Below are 19,211 nucleotides of genomic sequence, written 5' to 3' on the forward strand. Positions count from 1 at the left end.
TTAACATAAAACACTTTTAAAATCCTGATCCAATACCCTTGTACAATATTTTATATGACAAATTAAGTGATGTTTATGTTATAACAGACAAAAAAAATTGTTTGAAAATTAAGATTAAGAATAATTCATAAATACTATTTTTTTAACTAATTAAAGTGAAAACATATATATATATATATATATATATAACTACAAAAGTGTGAATGCTCACAAAATTCACAGAAAAACAATACCTATCAGAAATTTAGAAAGCTTAATAATGTAGCAATCTTAGAACCAAAACATTGGTGATGAATCAGTGGTTCAAACCTTCCTACTCTTTCAATATTATTTGAGGATCAAAATCGATGATAGTTTATAACCTATCATCTCCCTTAACTCATGCATACATTGTTTATTACTAGAGAATCCAAAGAAATAATGTTGTATACACATTATTCTCTTTTAACCCACCATTAAGGATAAAGTCACAAACTTAACATTACAAAGTTTAGATTAATTAAAAAATGATATAATTATGTCACATTGAGCAGTAGGCTCAACCCCATATGGAGACCTAGGAAGGAATATTAATGGACTGACCTCTTAGTCAAAGAGACTAGAATATTCAATTAAGAATTGGGTGATATAGATTCATATAATGCACTAATAATACAATCTCAATTGACCTAGAGTGATAGCTTTAAACTATAGCTTTGAAATTATGATGGAGCCCTAGGGCATTTTATACTAACATGAAAATAAAAGAGGGAGAAAAAAATGCACTAATCTTTATTATTTCTGATTGAATCGTTTTAAATATCCCAGAATGTAAATATCCTAATGCCTGAGAATTAGTAAATAGAAAAGAAAACAACTAACAATGTTGAATTTGTTATATTAGACAGTATCCTCTTATTTTGGGACCAAATCATGGTCATTATTAGCAGCAAATCCTCATAAATAAGATCAAATAAATACTAAAGTTGGACTCTGATTCCAGCAAATTTACCTTATAACTCCAAAAGTGCTTCATCCAAGCAGTAATAAACATTTGATAAACAACGTTTCATGACAAATTAATTCAAATGATGCACAAACAAATCAGAACAATATAGAAAACATGTTCATTATGAAGTTAAAACATCCACAAGAAACGAGAAAAATACTTCAACTATACCCCACTTCCTCATGAATGTTTTCAAATCTTATTAACTGAAATCCTTAAGTCGCTTTTTGAGAACGTCCATTGATTTCTTCCTAGCACTTTGCTTTGCATTTTTATTAGCAAGGCTTCCAAAGATTCCATCTGGAGAATCCTTGAACTTATCAAGGATGGCAGCCACCTTCTTAATTTCAAGTGCATAATAGTTTTTCTCCCATATATCAGGATTCAGGAAGTTCTCTGGTTGACTACTTAGCAAAAGATTGACTAATTGACGTGCTTCTACCAAGCAGTTCTTAAAACTAACTTCATTGTACATTTCTCCCAAACCAGCAGAATAGAGCCTCTCCTCTGCAAAATTTTCTATGATCTGAAGATCATATTCAATATTTATAACTGCATTTACATTAAATCTTTTAACACTATCACTAGAGAAAGCTGCCACTATTGAATTTGAGATGTGCTCAAAAGCACCACTCCCAACTCTGTACACAGAATCCAAGGGTAGAATTTGTTGTGCTGGGGACATGAAAGAGTCAAGGTAAATGATCACTTCATGTATGTAGTCATTTCCATTCTCATTTGTCTCCTCGGGAGTCCAATTAACACTATCAGAAAGATTCATAAACTCGCTTATCTTTGTGTTCACCAGACTCTGTAGAGCAATGAAAGCTGCCTCCCTGGATGTCTTCAAGACCACCTTTGCAGTTAAAGTAGCTTGAGGCCTTCCAATTGATCGTACTGGGATGCCACACAGTTGGGCAGCATGTCGAAGGAAAAAATCACAGGCTCTTTCAAGAACAGTTATGTTTGCAGCAATCTGCATGAGTTGAGGTACAATGATATTGCCACTGTTGATTTTCTCAAGTAATGTTACATTTAGTACATCAATCAGGAACTTGTCTAAATACTTTTTCACAACTTCAAAGAAATTCACTTGTATGCCATAAGATAAGTAATCGACAGAGCCTTTGATGAATGATCTCACAATGCGACAAGTATCAGGTACCATGGAGGAGAATGGTGCAATGTATGGAAATTCTGGCATGATATCAGATGTTTGAAGATTAAATGACAGCACAATATTCTCATAGTCAGTTTCCTTTTTTATCTCCATTTGGTTATATGGATCATTACCAAAGACATCCACAGTTTGTAGCCGGCATTCTTCCAAAAGAAGCATGTGGTATTTGTCACAACTACTATCAAGAACATCAAGAAATGTGCTTATTTCATATCCATAATGTCTAAGAGTAGATCCAAACAGAGTGACATAATCCTTCACCAGGAGAAGATGGGGGGCAGATTCCATACAAGAAAACTGCTCCTCCAACAGTGAAGTCACTTTAGCCACAGCAGTCTGCCACATTGTTTCAGCCTGATCAGCTTCAAGGAGGCCCCCAGTCGTTCTAAGGACTCTATCCTCCACTATAAAGAATCCAGCAATTTGAGCAAAATATGTCTGGAATGATTCAACAAAAGGCTGTGCTGAAGTTATCTCAAGGTCTGCATTCAATTGTAACAACCTATTGGTATAGTAATATTCACGAAACTTGTTTAGGATACCCAGGCAATCATGAATATGATAAGAGCGATAAAGTGGTGTAAGATCAAACTGTAAAACTGAATCTTCTTCAACTTCTTCAGCATCTAAAGAATAACCTAGATCCCCTAGTCCTGAAATACTTTGCTCCTCAACCTTCCTCTGTTGTTCTAGCATTTCCTGATCCTTTTGACGAACTGTCACAGCTAGACCAATTGCTGTTTCCCCAATATTTTTAGCAGAACTCCTTATATCAACCATCCACTCATTAACTTGGATACACATTTTCTTCTCAATGTGCAACTTTATAACAGGAATTCTCTTCTCTATGACCTCTTTAAGAGTTTTTGCAGGAATATTCTGTGTGCAACTTTTCTCAATTAAATCCAAAGTTTTCAATGCAGAATAAAACTGACCTTCTGAAATATGGCTGTTACACTTTACACAAAGCTCCAGCACCTGTATACAGCTCTTCGACACTTCTATAGCTTCAGTGATATTTTTCCTAATAGAATACAACTCAAGAAGCCCTTCAAGCTTGGCAAGAAGGGTGCTGCCAACCTGCTGCAACTTAAAATTGTCACTTTGGAGCTCACTCTTCAGCTTCTCGGCATCAACTAACACACCACGAAGCTCGTCAACTGCAAGGATGAATTCATCATAGTGGGTCTTGCACATCTCCTCAATTTCTGCTTCCTTTTGCTTAACCACATATGTCAGTTGGTGAAGAAGCCCCTCAGGCCGCCCCATTTCAAAAGAGAGCCTCACAAGGGGACCAACATCATCTCCATTTGCAATCAAATTCGCCATAACCTTGTCCTCCCCTCCATTACCATTCTCAATAACACCTCTCCTCTTTGTTTTCACATCCATGATAACATGAATCCCTGGAATTTTGACAACACAATTCTCAATAGAAACCAAAGAAATACCAAGTTTATAACTATTCCAAATATTCACAACTTTTCCTACCACAAAACTCATATAACTTATCAAATATAAACAATCAATAACAATAGCAGTCAGTCACACACCACTGAGACCAGTAATTCACTCTGCAGGTTTACTTTGTACAAGTTGAGAAGAAAAAAAAGAAAACAATTAGGGTTTGTTTGATTCTCTTTCACATTTTAGTTTTAAAACTGTTTGCTAGAGTAATATTCCACACCACTCAGCCAGTAATCAATTTCTCATCCAAAATTTAGAAAGTTTTGAGAATTGTTTAAGAGTGAGATGTTTTCGTTTTGCTCAACCACTCACTCAATTTTCCACCCTCCCTATGCCTTGCACCATCCTCAGCCAGCTGTCTGAGCAACCTTGTGCAGTTGTGTTTCAAAAACTAAAAACAGTTTTGAAAATAAAAATAAACACACCCTAAATCAAGCTTGATAGAAAGCATAAACCAATTAATCCGGAGATCAACAAACAAACAAACAAATTATTTTACCTTTACAAAACATAAAACATAAAATCAAAGAAAATAGCAGACATCAGTAATTCACCAGAGCGCAGGTTACTATGCTTCCAATTATACTTCATAACAGTCAGTACAGAAGATACAAATGCCATAAACAAAATATCCAAAATAAACAAAACCCAGAAAAAAGCTAGAAGAACAGATTAACAACAGCACAAAGGGAACTTAAAGATAACATTTTTAGAAAGAAAAGACTTAAAGAAACATGATTTGTGAATAGATTTGAAGACCCAAATGAAAAATAAAAAATAAAAGATGTAAGGAAAGTAGAAAGAGAATCAAAGTAAGTAGGAAACGACCGTACCTGGTCAAGCTATGAAAAGGGTGCCTGTTAGCTTAGGAATGTGAAGCAAAAAATGGAAGTTAGAGAGTATTTTGTTTGTGTTGAAAAGGGGACGACAATTCCCAGGTAGCAGTGAAGCAGAGCCAGCGTGGTGACACCACTTCACCGCTTTGGCTACACTCGCCGTGAATCAAATTCGCCGGCACTTTTTTCTTTATGAAATAAAATGTCTTAAAATTATAAAAAAAAAGTACCAAAAAAGTTGACAGTAACAGGTAATTTTACGATATCACCCTTGTAAAAATCGTAAGCAAAACAATTTTGTCTCCACCTGTTTAATTTTGTGATTCAAATGGGTTGCTTAATTAGGATTAGGGTTATGGGATGTTGGCTTTTAAAGCTAAGGTCTATGATTTTAAAAAATTTGAAAATTATGGTATTTTATCATTATATTTAAAAACTAAAATTAATTTTATCTATATGACCTAAATTTAAACAAAAAAAAAAATAACCTTTTGAATTTAGGAATATCTTTTAATTTTCTTTTAAATAGTGAGCATGACGCCTGTTCTCTCAGCTCTACGAATACCATCTTTAATTTAATTTAATGTTGTTTGAAATTATTTGTTTTGATTGTATATTCTATAAAATCCGTAACTTTTTTTCTTCACAATTTTACTTCCTTAATTTTTAGTTATTATTAATCCTGATTTATTTAGGTAATTGTGACCCTTTAATTTTCAATCATCCGTAAATTTATTCAATTTTAATAGTACATTGAATGACTTTTAAATTAAATACTTATGATTAATGAACTAGATTGGTTCCAAAAATAATGAAAGACCAAAGTAAAGAAACTTGAACATTGGAAAAATATGAAGCAAAGTTCATACAATAAAAAGCAGGTAACAAACTTATTGTTGGCTAATTGTTTTCCCTTTAAGTTTACACAACTCAATTTGCATTATGTCTTGCAAATTAAACTTAAAGATGTAGTTTTCATGATCACCTATGGTGATTGTGATTTCCAATATATTCCAAATTAAATTATTTTTCTGGTACCTAAGGAAACAGTTGGGTCTGTTTTATTTTTGGTAAAAAAAAAATTCTTAATTTTTAGTTAAAATTAGAATTAATTTTTTTTTAAACTGTGATCTAATTTAATCTGATAACTTTAAAAATGTATGAATTTAATTCTTTTAACAAATTGTTAACTTTATTTATTGTTTTAAATTCATGATAACATTTAATTATTTACATAGTTTAATATAATGTTAATTGAGAAATATGATTAAAATGTAAAATAAATTTAACAAAAATTTAATTAAAAAAAATTAATACACTTTAAGAAATTTAATGAAAATTAGATCAAAATTTTGAAAATAGACTAATTTTAATTTTCATCAAAAATAAAAAAATAAAAATCATATTTAACTTTTTTTATCTTAAATATATTTTACTTTAACATTAGCAATAAATAAAATTCATTGTTTTCGTGGATAACAACACGTAATACAACTTTCCAAGATGCAAAACTTTGACCTGCAAGGTTGCCTTCAAGAAAAAGGGAAATGTTAATTTGTTTGGGAACTATGAACAGCAATGTCCATGAATCAGTGTGTTCCAACAATAATTATTAGTTTAAAAAATAGTTAATTTTAAAGAATATCAAATTAAAAATTAATTAAATTTAAAAAGTATCATTTAAAAAATAGTAAAATATTATTTTATAAAAAAAATTACTTATTAAAAATAAAGCAATTTTTTATATAATAACGTAGACAGTTTAAACTGTTTCTTACTTACAGATAAATATAAATTAATCTCCTCTATAACTGCCTACACATATGTAAAAGTTTGAGGGATTTTCTGTTTTAGTTTTTTTTTTTTTTTCATTTAACAAATTTGTTTTCTTTTAATACTCATTACTACTCATGCAGGATCGGTTCATATCTAAAAGTTTGCCGGTTGTCATGTTTTCTGTGTTTTTCACATGTTTATATTTTATATGTTTTTACAAATTTAATTTAATTTAATTTGAAATACGTTTATATTATTTTTTTAATTTTATTATATATTTTTTTAGGAATACTATAATGTGTAAGTTATATATAGTGTAGTTATTTTGTTAATACTAAATTTTAAAATATTTTAAAGTAATAAATTGATTTTATTAATCTAAGATATTACAGAAAGAAAAAAGAATTTATGAGGTGGTTAGGAGGTTAGGGAATGTTTGTAACCGTTAGCAGTTCTGTTAACTGTTAAAAAACAATAAGCGCAACCTTTTGAAATATTAAAAGATTAAGACAGTAAGAAGAGACCAAGAGAAAAACAAGTTCAAATTCTTAGTTATAACATCCTTGAAAAGTGTTTCATATGTGAAACTCAGGCCAAGAGTTATTGCAGATTATATATATCAGTAACATCACACAAAATATAACAGCTGATATGCAGAAAGCATGTAAAGTACCATTTGAAAACAGACCTACTTTCACACAGAAAACTAGAAGGACAAATGCCTTAGGCAGCAGTTTCAATAGCAGTTTCTGAAGTCTTGTTTTCAGGCTCAGCTGAGGCAACAGGTTCAGTTTCTGAAGGCTTGATTTCTGGGGCAACAGGTGCAGTTTCTGAAGGTTTGGTATCATTTTCAGCAGAGGCAACAGGTGCAGTTTCTGAAGGCTTGTTTTCAGCTGGTGCTTCATCCACCCAGAATGCAGTCTTCTTCCCAGTTTTGGAAACAGCTTGCAGAACTTCATCTGCTTGTACATTTCCCTTCACTGTCACCTTCTGCTCCTTCAGATCAATGTCAAATGACTCAACACCTATATAACATTGCAGAAATTTTGAAGGGTTAAAGGCCATTAACACAGCTAAAAGGAGGTCAATCTTGAGTGTTCACTGTTGTCCCCTTCGCTTGTTTCTGACTGTAAAGAAGAAGTAAAACCTCACATTTTCTCTTTATAAGAAATGAGTGAAAACGTGAACGTTAATTTTTCCTAGAAAAAGAAACACAATGTGAAGAGCTTAAATTAAGCTAAATGTGCACAAAGAAAAATTATTCCTCTCTTTTAGTCAAGTAACAAGACACTAGTAGCTTATTTCTATTAAAAAGAACCTTTGCAGACACGGCATATTATAATTCGAGGCAGCATATTTTCTTCTTCTTTAAACAAAAACCATAGAAGCAAGTTAACTATGAGACTTGTAGAACTTAATTATATAAACTTCAAGCCATAGTTTTCAATTTCCCATTCAATCAGAGGAAACTGCCACAACACTTATGGCTTGAGTAGGTGCTGATTTAGCAATATTAATGTGTCTCTTCGCCAGGAAAATGTTATATGTTTAGTTTAAATGTTATGCAATGTCAGAAATTACAAAGTTGATGCTTGTCATAGATGGCAATGACAATGTTAGCTATGAAATGTTCCAGGCTAAGAAATATCAGACCAGTATAGTAAAGGAACATTATCTTTTTATGGGAAAAATCAAAGTTTCATTGAATTGAATTGTGACCCATCAGAAAGAAACTTTCTTTTGAAGGTAAAGCATAATGGACATGGAATGGAACAAAACTTTTGCTTGTCATATCCATCTTACAATAATGTAAGTACCAAAAAGGGCTATTTCCATCACATTGAGTGTCACACGATAATTAGGAAAATAAAAAGCCTTTGAAACTCCATCAAACATGTCTCAAGCATCAATGTGATCATATTAGATATTAAAATACAGATAAGAAACTAATTCTCATGTACATGCAAAGAATATGAGTAAATTCAGAAAAACAATTGAAAATCCTAAAGTGGTTATTCACAATACCCACCAACAAAAGATCATGAATTTAAAGGGGAATGTTACACTAATACAACCAACCTAAGACTAACGTCTGAAATAACAGACCTAAAACTCCCAAATGAATAAAAGTAGAATTGTTAATCAACTAAGGATGGCTTTCATTGGATCTGGGTAGAAGCCACATCAAATTCAGACAACATTCTAATAACCTGTGCAAGATATTACTCATGGTGATGTCTCAGAGTCAATTGTGAACAGGAAAAGCACACAATCATATAATTACAGCCTAAAAGTGAAAGCCAAGAAGTTTAAGAAAGGAAGAACCAGAACTTCTGGTGCTTAACATTAAAAATGACATTACGCTCATTTGAAGTATTTTACAGAGGAAAGAAATGGAAAAGAACTTCTGAATTAAGAAAACAGCTGACAAACACTTAAAAACAAAATACTTATGGTAATTAGATTGTGAATCATGCAGGATACTTTGAATGAAAAATTGACAAGAGCACGCCCTTGCCATAAAAAATTGGCATGCAAGATATTACGTTGTTACAAATACTAGACCACTTTTATTTTGGATCAGATAGTAGCAAAAAAATTAGCAGGAATGAAAAATACCTTCCATTTTTCCCAAAACCCTATTCACTGCTCCAGCACACCCCTGACATGACATACCAACTTTGAGGACAACAGTCTGCAACCACAATGAGAAAATTTAGATTGGAAGAGTAGAGAAAAGAATAATTAGTCTCATCTTAACCACAACAATCATATATGAAAAAACAAACTCATAACTAAAATCAAATATGAACTTGAATCAATTTAAGAAAGGGAAAGAAATGGAACATGCAGAGGAATTGAGCATATAATGGCATCGAACACAAACGTAGGAACAAGAGATTAATATACTATAATTTGTGATGTGAAACAGAAAAGAATGATCCCTTTAACTGATGCTGTAAAAGTGAGATGCCAGTGACCTTATTACATCTGATCCGACGTAAAACTAGATTTTGAAGGTTCAGATATAATAATATAAACAACAGGAACTCGCAAAGTGGAGTCATATTCAAAACCAGTCAGAATCAACTAAAAGCCAGTCCTGTAGACTAAGCAAAAAACAAAATCACAGCTTTTAATCAGTTTATTTCACTAGACTTTTAATATAATGGGGCCAGAAACTAAGACTTTTAACAAACAAGAAAGGACCAACCATTGTTACTTTCTTACTATTAGATTTGAAGTTATATTTTAATCAGTTCGTTTGCAAGAAATAATGTTAGAATTTTATATCTAGCAATTATATTCTTTATTGGAGCAAATCATCGGGAAGAAAAATCATAAAAAGTGATAAGGACATCAGATATGTTAGATACAACCGTTGAGGACAAGTTCTGCAACTATTTGAAGAGAAATTGAAGATCCATGAAAACTAAATTAATATGAACAAAACAACGAAAACCACTTTCAACTTTAACCCTTCAGCACTGAAAGCATGTATCTGCAACTTGTCAGAAGGATTCTTATGAGCAGATGTTGAACCTTCTCTAAATTGAAACTCAAAATTGCAAACCCAATAAATTGCAATACTTATTAGGATTCTTGACCTGAAGGAAAAACAAAGCTTTGAAGTAAAATCGTATTTTTTTTAGAATTAAACTTCATGGGCAATCACATTTCAAACAAAAGATTCCACCTTTGCCTATATATAAAGCAATAAAATCACTTTTCCCACCCAATCCTTAAAGGTTGCTAAATTAGTAATCACTATAAACAAAAACAAAATGGTATCAACATAATCATGATCTCTCATCTCAAAACTCGTCAAGTTCAGCACAAACACCAAGAACAAAGAGCCATGCAAAGCAAAAATACGAAAAAAAGAAAAAAGACCCAGAATCACAATGATCAAGCACAAGAAAACTGAGAAAAGAGAAAAAGGACAAAAAATAAAAGAACAGGAAGTGGGTTGAGGACCTGAGAAGACATTGTTTTTCTATGCAAGAAAGTGAAGAACAGAGAAGGAATAATAATAGATTCAAAAACTGGGTGGTAATGGAATATAGAGGTTTGTGGAGAGTGGTGCCTTTATAGCCAAAAAACCAAATCCCCACGATGAGAGTGCGTGTAATGCAAGACATAACACTACCATCACGCATCAGAATTTGGTGGGCCATTGCAGTTTGCTACATGCATTACAAGAGTAATTACAAGTGTTTTAATCTTGTTTTTGGATAGTTTATTGTTTTTTTTATTAATATCTTTTAGTTGTTAAAAGAATATACGTTTCTAAAACAGAAAAGAACTTATTGTAATCACAGAAAACATTAAATTGTATATGTTTAATAGAAAAGTTTTATAAAACTCAACTTTCGAGTTTATAATTTTATATAAAGATGTTTTTTTTTCTTTTTTTTTTTGCAAAATATAATAGCTATAAATATATTACAAACATTTTTATTTATATTAAATGGTCATTAACCATTGTGCCAGAAACAGTTGTTCTAAAAGAGAGAATGAACTTACCAGTGAGAACTCCGACGCTGCCTGAATGATGATCGGAAGAAGAAAATGGTAAGATTTTGTAGAGAGAACAAGAAAATTGTAAAGAGAAGGAGGACAAAATAAAAACTTAGAAGGTTGAAGATGAAGGGTGCATGCAAAAAAAGTGGCACGAAGCTTGAAATTTTGCTTTAAATACTACCGTTACTAAACCGATCGGCCACTCAGTGTTGCACACCTGTCTTCCACTTGCGTTGCACACCTGTCTTCCACTTTTTGAATTCCAGAAACCTTCCATTTACACCTGTCTTCCACTACATAGATCCATTTTACGTTGCGTTCGGATGAGGCGATTTACTGTATAGGAGAATTTGCGAGGATGGATTTGCGTGGTAAACCGTGTTCGATTGGCGTGATTTAGTAAGACGGAAATGCATGTAAATGCAGCGATTTGCGATGATTTTCACTTTTTCAGCATCTCGCAGATGAGCAAAGATTTGCGCTGATTTGTAGTGAAAACTCGTATCTGCCCCTGTGCTTTTACAATAATTCAACGATAATTTAAAAAAGCGTGCATGAGATACGTACACATATCACGTGATTAGGTTTCATTTTTTTTACTCCTTTCAACCAAATGCATTGTGCCATCACAAGGGATAATATTGTGGCTTGGCATGTGAGGAGGTTCGACTGTGTGGAGGCACGCTTTTGCAGCATTGGATAGCAGCAAGATTCCCTGGTTGAGAGAACAATTCACTACAAATGAGAGATTCCTGTTTGAAATTTAAAAAGTTAGTATGACCAGTAACACCATTTATAAGAGGTCGTTGGTAGATAAGTTATTAATTGTGAGAGTGTGAGAGTGTCTATACTTAGCCCAGCTTTTGCGGCAGTGAGAGATCTTTATGTGTTGTTTGTGTGCTGAGAGTGTTTATCCGAGAGTGAGGTCCAGCAGGTGTGGAGAAGTTCAGGTGAGGAAATTTTTGCACTTCCGTAACAAATAAATTGATATCACTTCGTACTAAATTATATTACAAGCAAATACTACATTTTAAAATAATTTTTTTACTACATTATAACTTTTATAATTTTTCAGCATTAATTTTATAAAATATTCATAATTTTTTTCTCTTCATAAACATTTTTACAATTAAATATACAAAATAACATTTTATAATACTTTTATACCTAGGGGCATTTTGGTAATCTTTATTTTCTACCAATTAAACTAATTTCTAAAATCTATCACATCAATCAAATCCTACACTAATTATCACAAACTTTACTTCCAAATCCACTCTCAATTAACGACAAATCCACTTAAAAAACAACTAAAAAATTACCTTCAAATCCACTCAAATTCATTCAAATCATCTCCCCCAAATACATTCAAAAGAACACAAAAGGATCCTGACTTATATCATTATATCAATAGACTTGATGTTAAAACAAATAAAAAATAAACTCCTTAAAATTATTAACATAGTTATTCTAATTTATATAAAAAGAGAATTATGAATATCATTTGAATAAAAAAATTAATAAAGATGTTTATTCTCTGATACGATAGCAATGTTTTTGAGGCACAACTTTTGAGAGATAATGGTTTGATGAAAATACGAAAAACTATGGAAAAGAAAATGTTGTAGGCCTAATGGATAACGAAGGAAGTAACGTTAGATGCATAGGATTTGTTTGAAGAAGGTTGTCCATTAAGTAAAATTTTAGTGGTGCTAACAAAAATTGAATCCACAATCATAAAGCGAGAAAAAAGAGAGTTAATTCTAGATATTTGATTTCCAATCCTATATTTATTTAATGTCTATATTCTTTTATTAAATTTGTTATATTATTATTTTTATAGTTTTATACTTTATATAGATCAATTTAGAAAATACTCTTCTATAAGAACATAATTTGTTATATTAAAATATTGAAGAATGATCATGTTTTAAATTTATTGTAAATACGATATAATTTTTTTAAAATTAGGTCATAAAACATCAACTTTGACATCTCATTTATGTTGACATATAAAATTCATCAATCATTTATTATTATATAAAAATTTATAAATAAAATAAAAAATATAAGTCATGAGAGATGTCACGTCTCATTAAATACAGTGCTGAGTCACCAAGTTGTTTCCATAAATGCACCCACGCCACACGTTCAGTGCATTAAAAACCCACTCTGCACCTCATGCATGCACGCCACTTGTCAAAATGGAAGCTTCTGAAGTCAGTAGTGGGGTACAGGTGTCGACAGGAGGGACGTTCGTTAGTTTGAAAGTGGGATTTGAACAAAAGTGATTTTTCTGGAAAACGTCCCACTCTCCTGCGCGCACCTCCTCCCCTTCCAAACTCAGATTTTCCATTTCTCCTCCTTCTCTCTAGAACCCTTCTCCTTCTCTCTTCTGCAACTTACCATTCTCTTCTCCGATCACGTTTCAGAACCGTAGAAACGTTCCTTGCACCGTGAGCTCCATCTTGGACCGAACAACTTTCAATTCTGTAACCGGTAAGTTTTCCAACCTAGATGCTCGTTTCTGGATTTCCTGCAAACCCAGATTCAGCTGCATGCAAGGGTGTAAACTAAGTTCCTTCGTTTTCTTTTGGTTAATTTTAGTTGAAGAGTTTAAGAGAAAAGTTGAGAATAGAAAGCCACATTTGGACGAGTCAAGACCACTCACTCTTAGAACAATCACTACTGATCCGGGTAAGGGAAGCTTATTCAATTTAATTCGTATGATTGTATTGTATTGTATGAACGTGTTGTGTGTTGAATGAAGTATGATATGTATTAATTGATTTTTGTATATGAATATGATTATGATTTGATGCATGAGAAGTATGAAATGAACTATGATGTAAGTATTTGAAAGTATGAAAGTTATGCTGAAAAATGAGTAACTGGAATTGAATCTGAGAATATGAATTTCCTATAATATAATACGTTCGTCATCGAACGGTCTTTGACCGTTCGGTATTGTTATTAATCTCTCTTTGAAAAATGAGTTCTTTCATTTGGAAAGAATACTCGTTGAGAACGAACGCCCTCTTATATATTTGTTTTACGTTTGAGCATTCGGCCAAACGTAGACTTCATGAGTATTATGTGAGAAATTGAGAAGCTTGAAAATATATATTCTGACACTTAGTCAATTTGTTAAAAATATAACTTGGAACATCTCGTCTTATATAAATCCCAATTTCTAAGATTTAGAATCAGCTATGGGTCTCGTCCCAAAGCGTACGTTATAAGTAGCGCTCGGTCCTATACCGAACGCTCGTTCTTTCCGTAATTACCAACGAGCAGAAATAACGTTCGTCTTGAACTTTCATCGCGTTCGTCCAGAAACTTAAATAGCGTTCGTCCTAAATTTCAGTGAATTCACGTACCGCGTTTGGTCATTCACTGGCAGTCGGTTTACTCTAACTAAATTGTCCTTGGTACATTTAATACTCGTCTTTTGTATCTCCATCCAGTTGGATTTGACTCTGAATCTTGGTACTTAATTTATTCTAAGTATAAATCGAATCGTTCTAGAGTCAGTTCATATAACTGATTCAAATTGTAATGACGTTCGTCATGTAAAATGTGTCAGCTTTATTTTTTTTGAAAAGAGGACCTCTCGGTCACGCTTTTGACGTTCGTCCTCGTTATGAAGAGGATTGAACGCTCGTCCTTTTATGAAAGTGGAACAAAGAATGAAAATGTTATTAAGAGGAAAAATTATAATGTGCGAACAGTATGAGAGCTGAAATTATGATTGTGGATTTTGAACGAGCGTTCCAGGGAGGAACGACTCTTGAATGGAATTGAAATGGTAAAGTATGAATGTGGTAAGCTTAGATGGTAGTTCATCCTGATATTCCGTGAGTGCTCGTTCTCAAGTAGAGAGGAGTATGTCATGTGTGGGAATGGCAGGAGGTCTTAGTCCATAACTGTAACTTGGACAGAACGGACTAACCTCAGGTGGCGACTGATGAGTATTCCAGTTATCCCACCTGTGTGCACGAACGCCTTAGCTACACAGAATTCATACAGTCCGGACAGTCTGTCTTGTATCAGTAATTGGTTTGAGGGAATGAATTTATTTAAATACATGTTGTGATTTATTTGATTTGTTGATATGTTATGAAATGTTGATTTACTTGAATTAAATTCAATAAGCTTACCCTTCGTTCTCCATTGTGTTGTCTGTATCTGTATGTCCGTCTTGTTCTTGCAATGATCATCCGTGTGGATGTGAGCAGAGGGAGATGCATCTCTGGAAGAAACGCTTGAAGAAGGAATTCTGGCTGAAGAGAATTTAGTGGAGATTGAAGTGAAAGCCGAACAGTAGGACGTTCGGTTGTTTGAGTCTAGTTAGGATAGTGGGCCGTTTAGAAGCGAGTGCCCTTTTTGCTTTATATTGAATATTTGAACGTTCGGTATTTATTTTTGTAAACCATTCGTTTTTATTACTTAGTGAACGCTCGTAAAATTTTATGTATCTAGGTAAGGCCGTTCGGCCACCTGCGATCTTGATCTCTTAAACTGTAAGACTGTTTTGTTATATTAATACATGTGAATATTCTATTATATAGTTGATGACTGTATAATTTTGGGATGTTACAAGAGACCAGACAAAACTTGTTATACAAATTATACTTTACAAAATATAAACAAATTATACTTATTATAGAGCATAAATTTAAATAAATACATAAAAATTATCTACGAATCAAAAGCTAAATAAGTTATTTCATCCAATAATTATCAATATTAGTTAATTAATTGTTTTAAATAAATAAGTTAACTTTATAATTATATAAATAATAGTATACATTGCTTAATGATGTTATTTTTAAATGAGTTTGCTTGGCGGCCTTATAAATATTTGGTCACACTAAAAAATAATACAATAATAATGTAATTGAAAACCAATAATAAAAAATATGAATAAAATATTAGCAGATAATGACATTTTTATTATATTTTTTGTGACATTGTTGGGTTTATGATGCAATAAATAAAACCCAAAAAAAAATATTGATTATGATGACTGAGTTACTTTAACAAACAAACCACTCCTAACATAATTTATTTAAGTTTTGAATATGGTGAAAATAATTTTTAATTATATTAATTATGAGTATAATCTAAATCATAAAATCATTAGTTTAGATGATTTTATATTATCTATAAGTGTAAAATTGTAATATTTAGACATCATTCCCAAAGTATAAGTGTGTACCATTTAACATACATTAACAAACAACTTAAAACTATAATTTGTTACAAGTCTATCATATACTAAGTTATGTGAAGGATGCACTTAAAATCCTAAGCATTTCACAATTAATTACTATTAATACAAAAAATAATATTAAATGACATAAATTTGTGATATCTAACAAATATATATTTTACTTGAAACAAACTTTATTAGATGTATAAGATAAGTAATGAAGATTTATAGATTTATCTTTACTTTCACCTTTTAATTATGTCTAACATATGGTAGTACTTCATTATTATTTTGAGTTCCACTACAGTTTTATCTTTATAAAAGGGTCTTAGTGGAAGGAATGACGAGTATTTAAGTCGTACTTAATCTCGATTTCTAAGCAATTTGAAACTATTGAATAATATAAACATAAATCGTCAATGAATGTTTAAGGAGAATGAGGGAGGGTCATCTTCCATGAAAGGCTTAAGATAGGATGATTCATTTTAGAATTTCGTTATTAACCTCACGAACATTGTCAATTATCATACATTCAATGTATTGTTTGTTTTGAAAACTGAAATTTTATCATTTCCTTAAAAGATATTTTGAAAATAGGAGAAAAGTATTTAAACTCTATCAAACTTTGACTCCTAAAAGATGTGAGAATATTACGTGTAATATTATCTATTAAGTTTTAATTAACTAGAGCTTTTTAGTTGAATATATAAAGTTGTAAGAAGTGATTAGTGTAATCTAATTATTTTTTTTAGGTTTTTCAAAAAGTCTAATATTTAGTTTCTAATTTTAAATACTTTCTAAATCTAAACAAATATTATCGTATATTATTATTTCTTTAAATGATTATTCTTGACCAGTCAAAGGTTGATGAGGAGTGACATTAAAATCCATAATGTTAGATGAGTGAGTTGCAAGCACATCACAGCCAAAAGTAATCATAGTTGTTAACATCTCACATCTTTAATAGTCTTGTTTTCACAAACTTTCTTTTCATCTTTTCCTAAGAGTTGAATCTGACTCAATTTTTATTTTAAAAATATAACATGTTATTGAAGCAGACAACCAGACATAACTAGTGCTTAAAAATATAATACATGACAACACCTCTTTTATATGACAACAATTTTTTATTTTATATTATGTTAGTAGCTAAATTTCAATCCAAAAATTAACATTTATATAATTTATATGTGTGATCATAAATAATCTTTTAAAGAGAAAAAAAATTCTTATGGGATGTGTTTAATAGTATTAGTTAAGTTAGTTAAATTATTTATAGTCTTTCACTTATATTTAAATCTTATGAAAACAATTATTGGAAACGTTTGAGGATTCACGAGTTATTACAATTCCACCTTATTACGATCATTTACATTACATTTCGGTAAATTTCTCTCTCTCTCTCTCTCTCTTTTTCAATGTATTTGCTCAAATAATTTATTTTATTGCTTAATTTCATTTTCTTTTCCATCATTAGTTTCTTTTATTTTTCGTACTTTTTTATTATTTGCTTGTAAATGTAAATATATATTGTTCTATAAAATATTTTTATTTTTAACAATATCGGTAAAGTTCAAATTTATACAAAATCAACGTTTAAATATATGATGAATAATTTACCATAAAATGAGTTTTTGTTTTTTCTTTAAAAAAAAACTACTTCCCAAAATACTTATAAGATTATATTTGTATTGATGATTTAATTAAGTTTTAAATCTCTTAGAAATTTAAGTATTATTAATTGAGTCCTATTAATTTTTTTCTATTAAATACTCAAAACTTTATATTTTTTAATTACATTTCTGTCATTTAATTTTTTTATTATCTAAATAATTGTTATATTATCCTATCATTTTACTTTTTTTTTTAGGTATTAAAGAAGTATGATGTGGTGTGATTAATATAAAATTATATTTGTTTTTTTATTTAAATACATTTTAATTTTTTTGTAATTAAATTTTGTTCTAATTAAAATATTAAAATTGGCTATTAAATATTAAAATTTCCAAAGAAAAAAAGCATTAATTAAAATTTAAACGTAAGGAAAAGAATATTTTATTTTGGATGTAGTGGATGGAGCATAAAATAAAGCATTTGTGTAAGTTTGTTATTGAGTTGAATTCATTCCTTAAAGCAGAATTATGCCGTACAAGAAATGTGTTTGCAGTATCCAACACCAATGGATTGTACTTTTCTTTGCTTTCAAAAGCTGGGTTGTACTTGGCAATGGATTCCAAATGAAACAATGTAGTACAAAGTACCAATCCTTAGAACAGTACCAAGAAACAGAGAGAGAAAGTAGATGACCTAAAAATGTCCAATAACTAACCACTGCTTCCAACCAAATCAATTACCTTTCTTTCCACCAAATTATGTTTGAAATTCACAAATTATGTTTAGTGTGTGTGAAAGAGAGTAATTCTATTTAAATTAAACATGAGAATAATATTGGACTTATGATTAAACTGTACATAAATTCATTTGAAAACATATTAATATATATGTTTTTAGATTTTTAATTTGTGTATAAGTTAATTGTAGTTTACCAGATAAACCAATTTAATATTTCTTTTGCTTTTCCTTTTCTATAAATATAAATAAATATATAAACAGAATTTTTTACAAAACATTTTGACTCAACATTTGTATCATTTTCGTCTTAGTTCATTATTTATTTATTATTGTGTTAACACACTTTAAACCTAATGAGAAAATGACACGTGTACTATGTCAAAATGTTTTGAAAAAATTTGTATTAAGTAACATGAAAGATAATTCAAGTAAAAGTTTGTAATTTGGGTAAGAAGAGACCAAGACAACTCTCTCCTTTACAAGAAATATTGTTCAACTATTGTGTGGTCATTCCACAAGAATAATGATGGTGATATTGAGTCTATCAAGGAGGAGGTTCATTCGAGAAATACAATAGTAATGAGACCTAAATCTAACTATATAAAGAATTGACACTACTCTTTACTCAAAACTTTAAAGCAATGGATTAATGGATTTTCAATCTTAATGCTCTAGTTTCACATAATTATCCAAGATAGAACGTAGACTCACATTTGTGAAATTTCAATGGGTGATGCTTGGATTCTAAACTATTGCAACTATGTTATGACACTCAAGTAGTGGCATAGCCAATTATTAATAAAATGTGTTTTATGTACTGTAATTGTTGGAAGAGATCCAAGAGGCGTATCTCTTATGTACTCTGAGAATACT

At 30.9% G+C, this 19,211-nt stretch overlaps 2 protein-coding genes across 2 annotated transcripts; both read right to left on the bottom strand.

Annotated features, from left to right (window-relative positions):
• Positions 1 to 1,032: 1,032 nt before the first annotated feature.
• On the bottom strand, positions 1,033 to 4,673 carry LOC108326557 (exocyst complex component SEC15A). Its single transcript, XM_017560120.2, has 2 exons — positions 4,469 to 4,673; positions 1,033 to 3,574 (listed from the first exon to the last, which is right to left on the bottom strand). Exon 2 carries the CDS (start codon positions 3,558 to 3,560, stop codon positions 1,191 to 1,193), a length of 2,370 nt encoding a protein of 789 aa, XP_017415609.1. The 5' UTR covers positions 3,561 to 3,574; positions 4,469 to 4,673; the 3' UTR covers positions 1,033 to 1,190.
• Positions 4,674 to 6,778: 2,105 nt separating this feature from the next.
• On the bottom strand, positions 6,779 to 10,378 carry LOC108324086 (copper transport protein ATX1). The gene is made up of 3 exons (XM_017556903.2): positions 10,226 to 10,378; positions 8,867 to 8,942; positions 6,779 to 7,272 (listed from the first exon to the last, which is right to left on the bottom strand). Exons 1-3 carry the CDS (start codon positions 10,235 to 10,237, stop codon positions 6,971 to 6,973), a joined length of 390 nt encoding a protein of 129 aa, XP_017412392.1. The 5' UTR covers positions 10,238 to 10,378; the 3' UTR covers positions 6,779 to 6,970.
• Between the last annotated feature and the right edge of the window lie 8,833 nt (positions 10,379 to 19,211).

This window comes from Vigna angularis, chromosome 3 (genome assembly GCF_016808095.1).
Source record: "Vigna angularis cultivar LongXiaoDou No.4 chromosome 3, ASM1680809v1, whole genome shotgun sequence".
Classification (NCBI taxonomy): Eukaryota; Viridiplantae; Streptophyta; class Magnoliopsida; order Fabales; family Fabaceae; genus Vigna; species Vigna angularis.

What these genes read in the sequence shown, in the direction of transcription:
- LOC108326557 (XM_017560120.2), bottom strand. Translation starts at nt 3,560, where the DNA reads ATGGATGTGAAAACAAAGAGGAGAGGTGTTATTGAGAATGGTAATGGA.
- LOC108324086 (XM_017556903.2), bottom strand. An exon ending in GGTTTTGGGAAAAATGGAAG is followed by an intron (nt 7,273 to 8,866) that starts GTATTTTTCATT and finishes AATGTTATATAG; the next exon opens with GTGTTGAGTCATTTGACATT.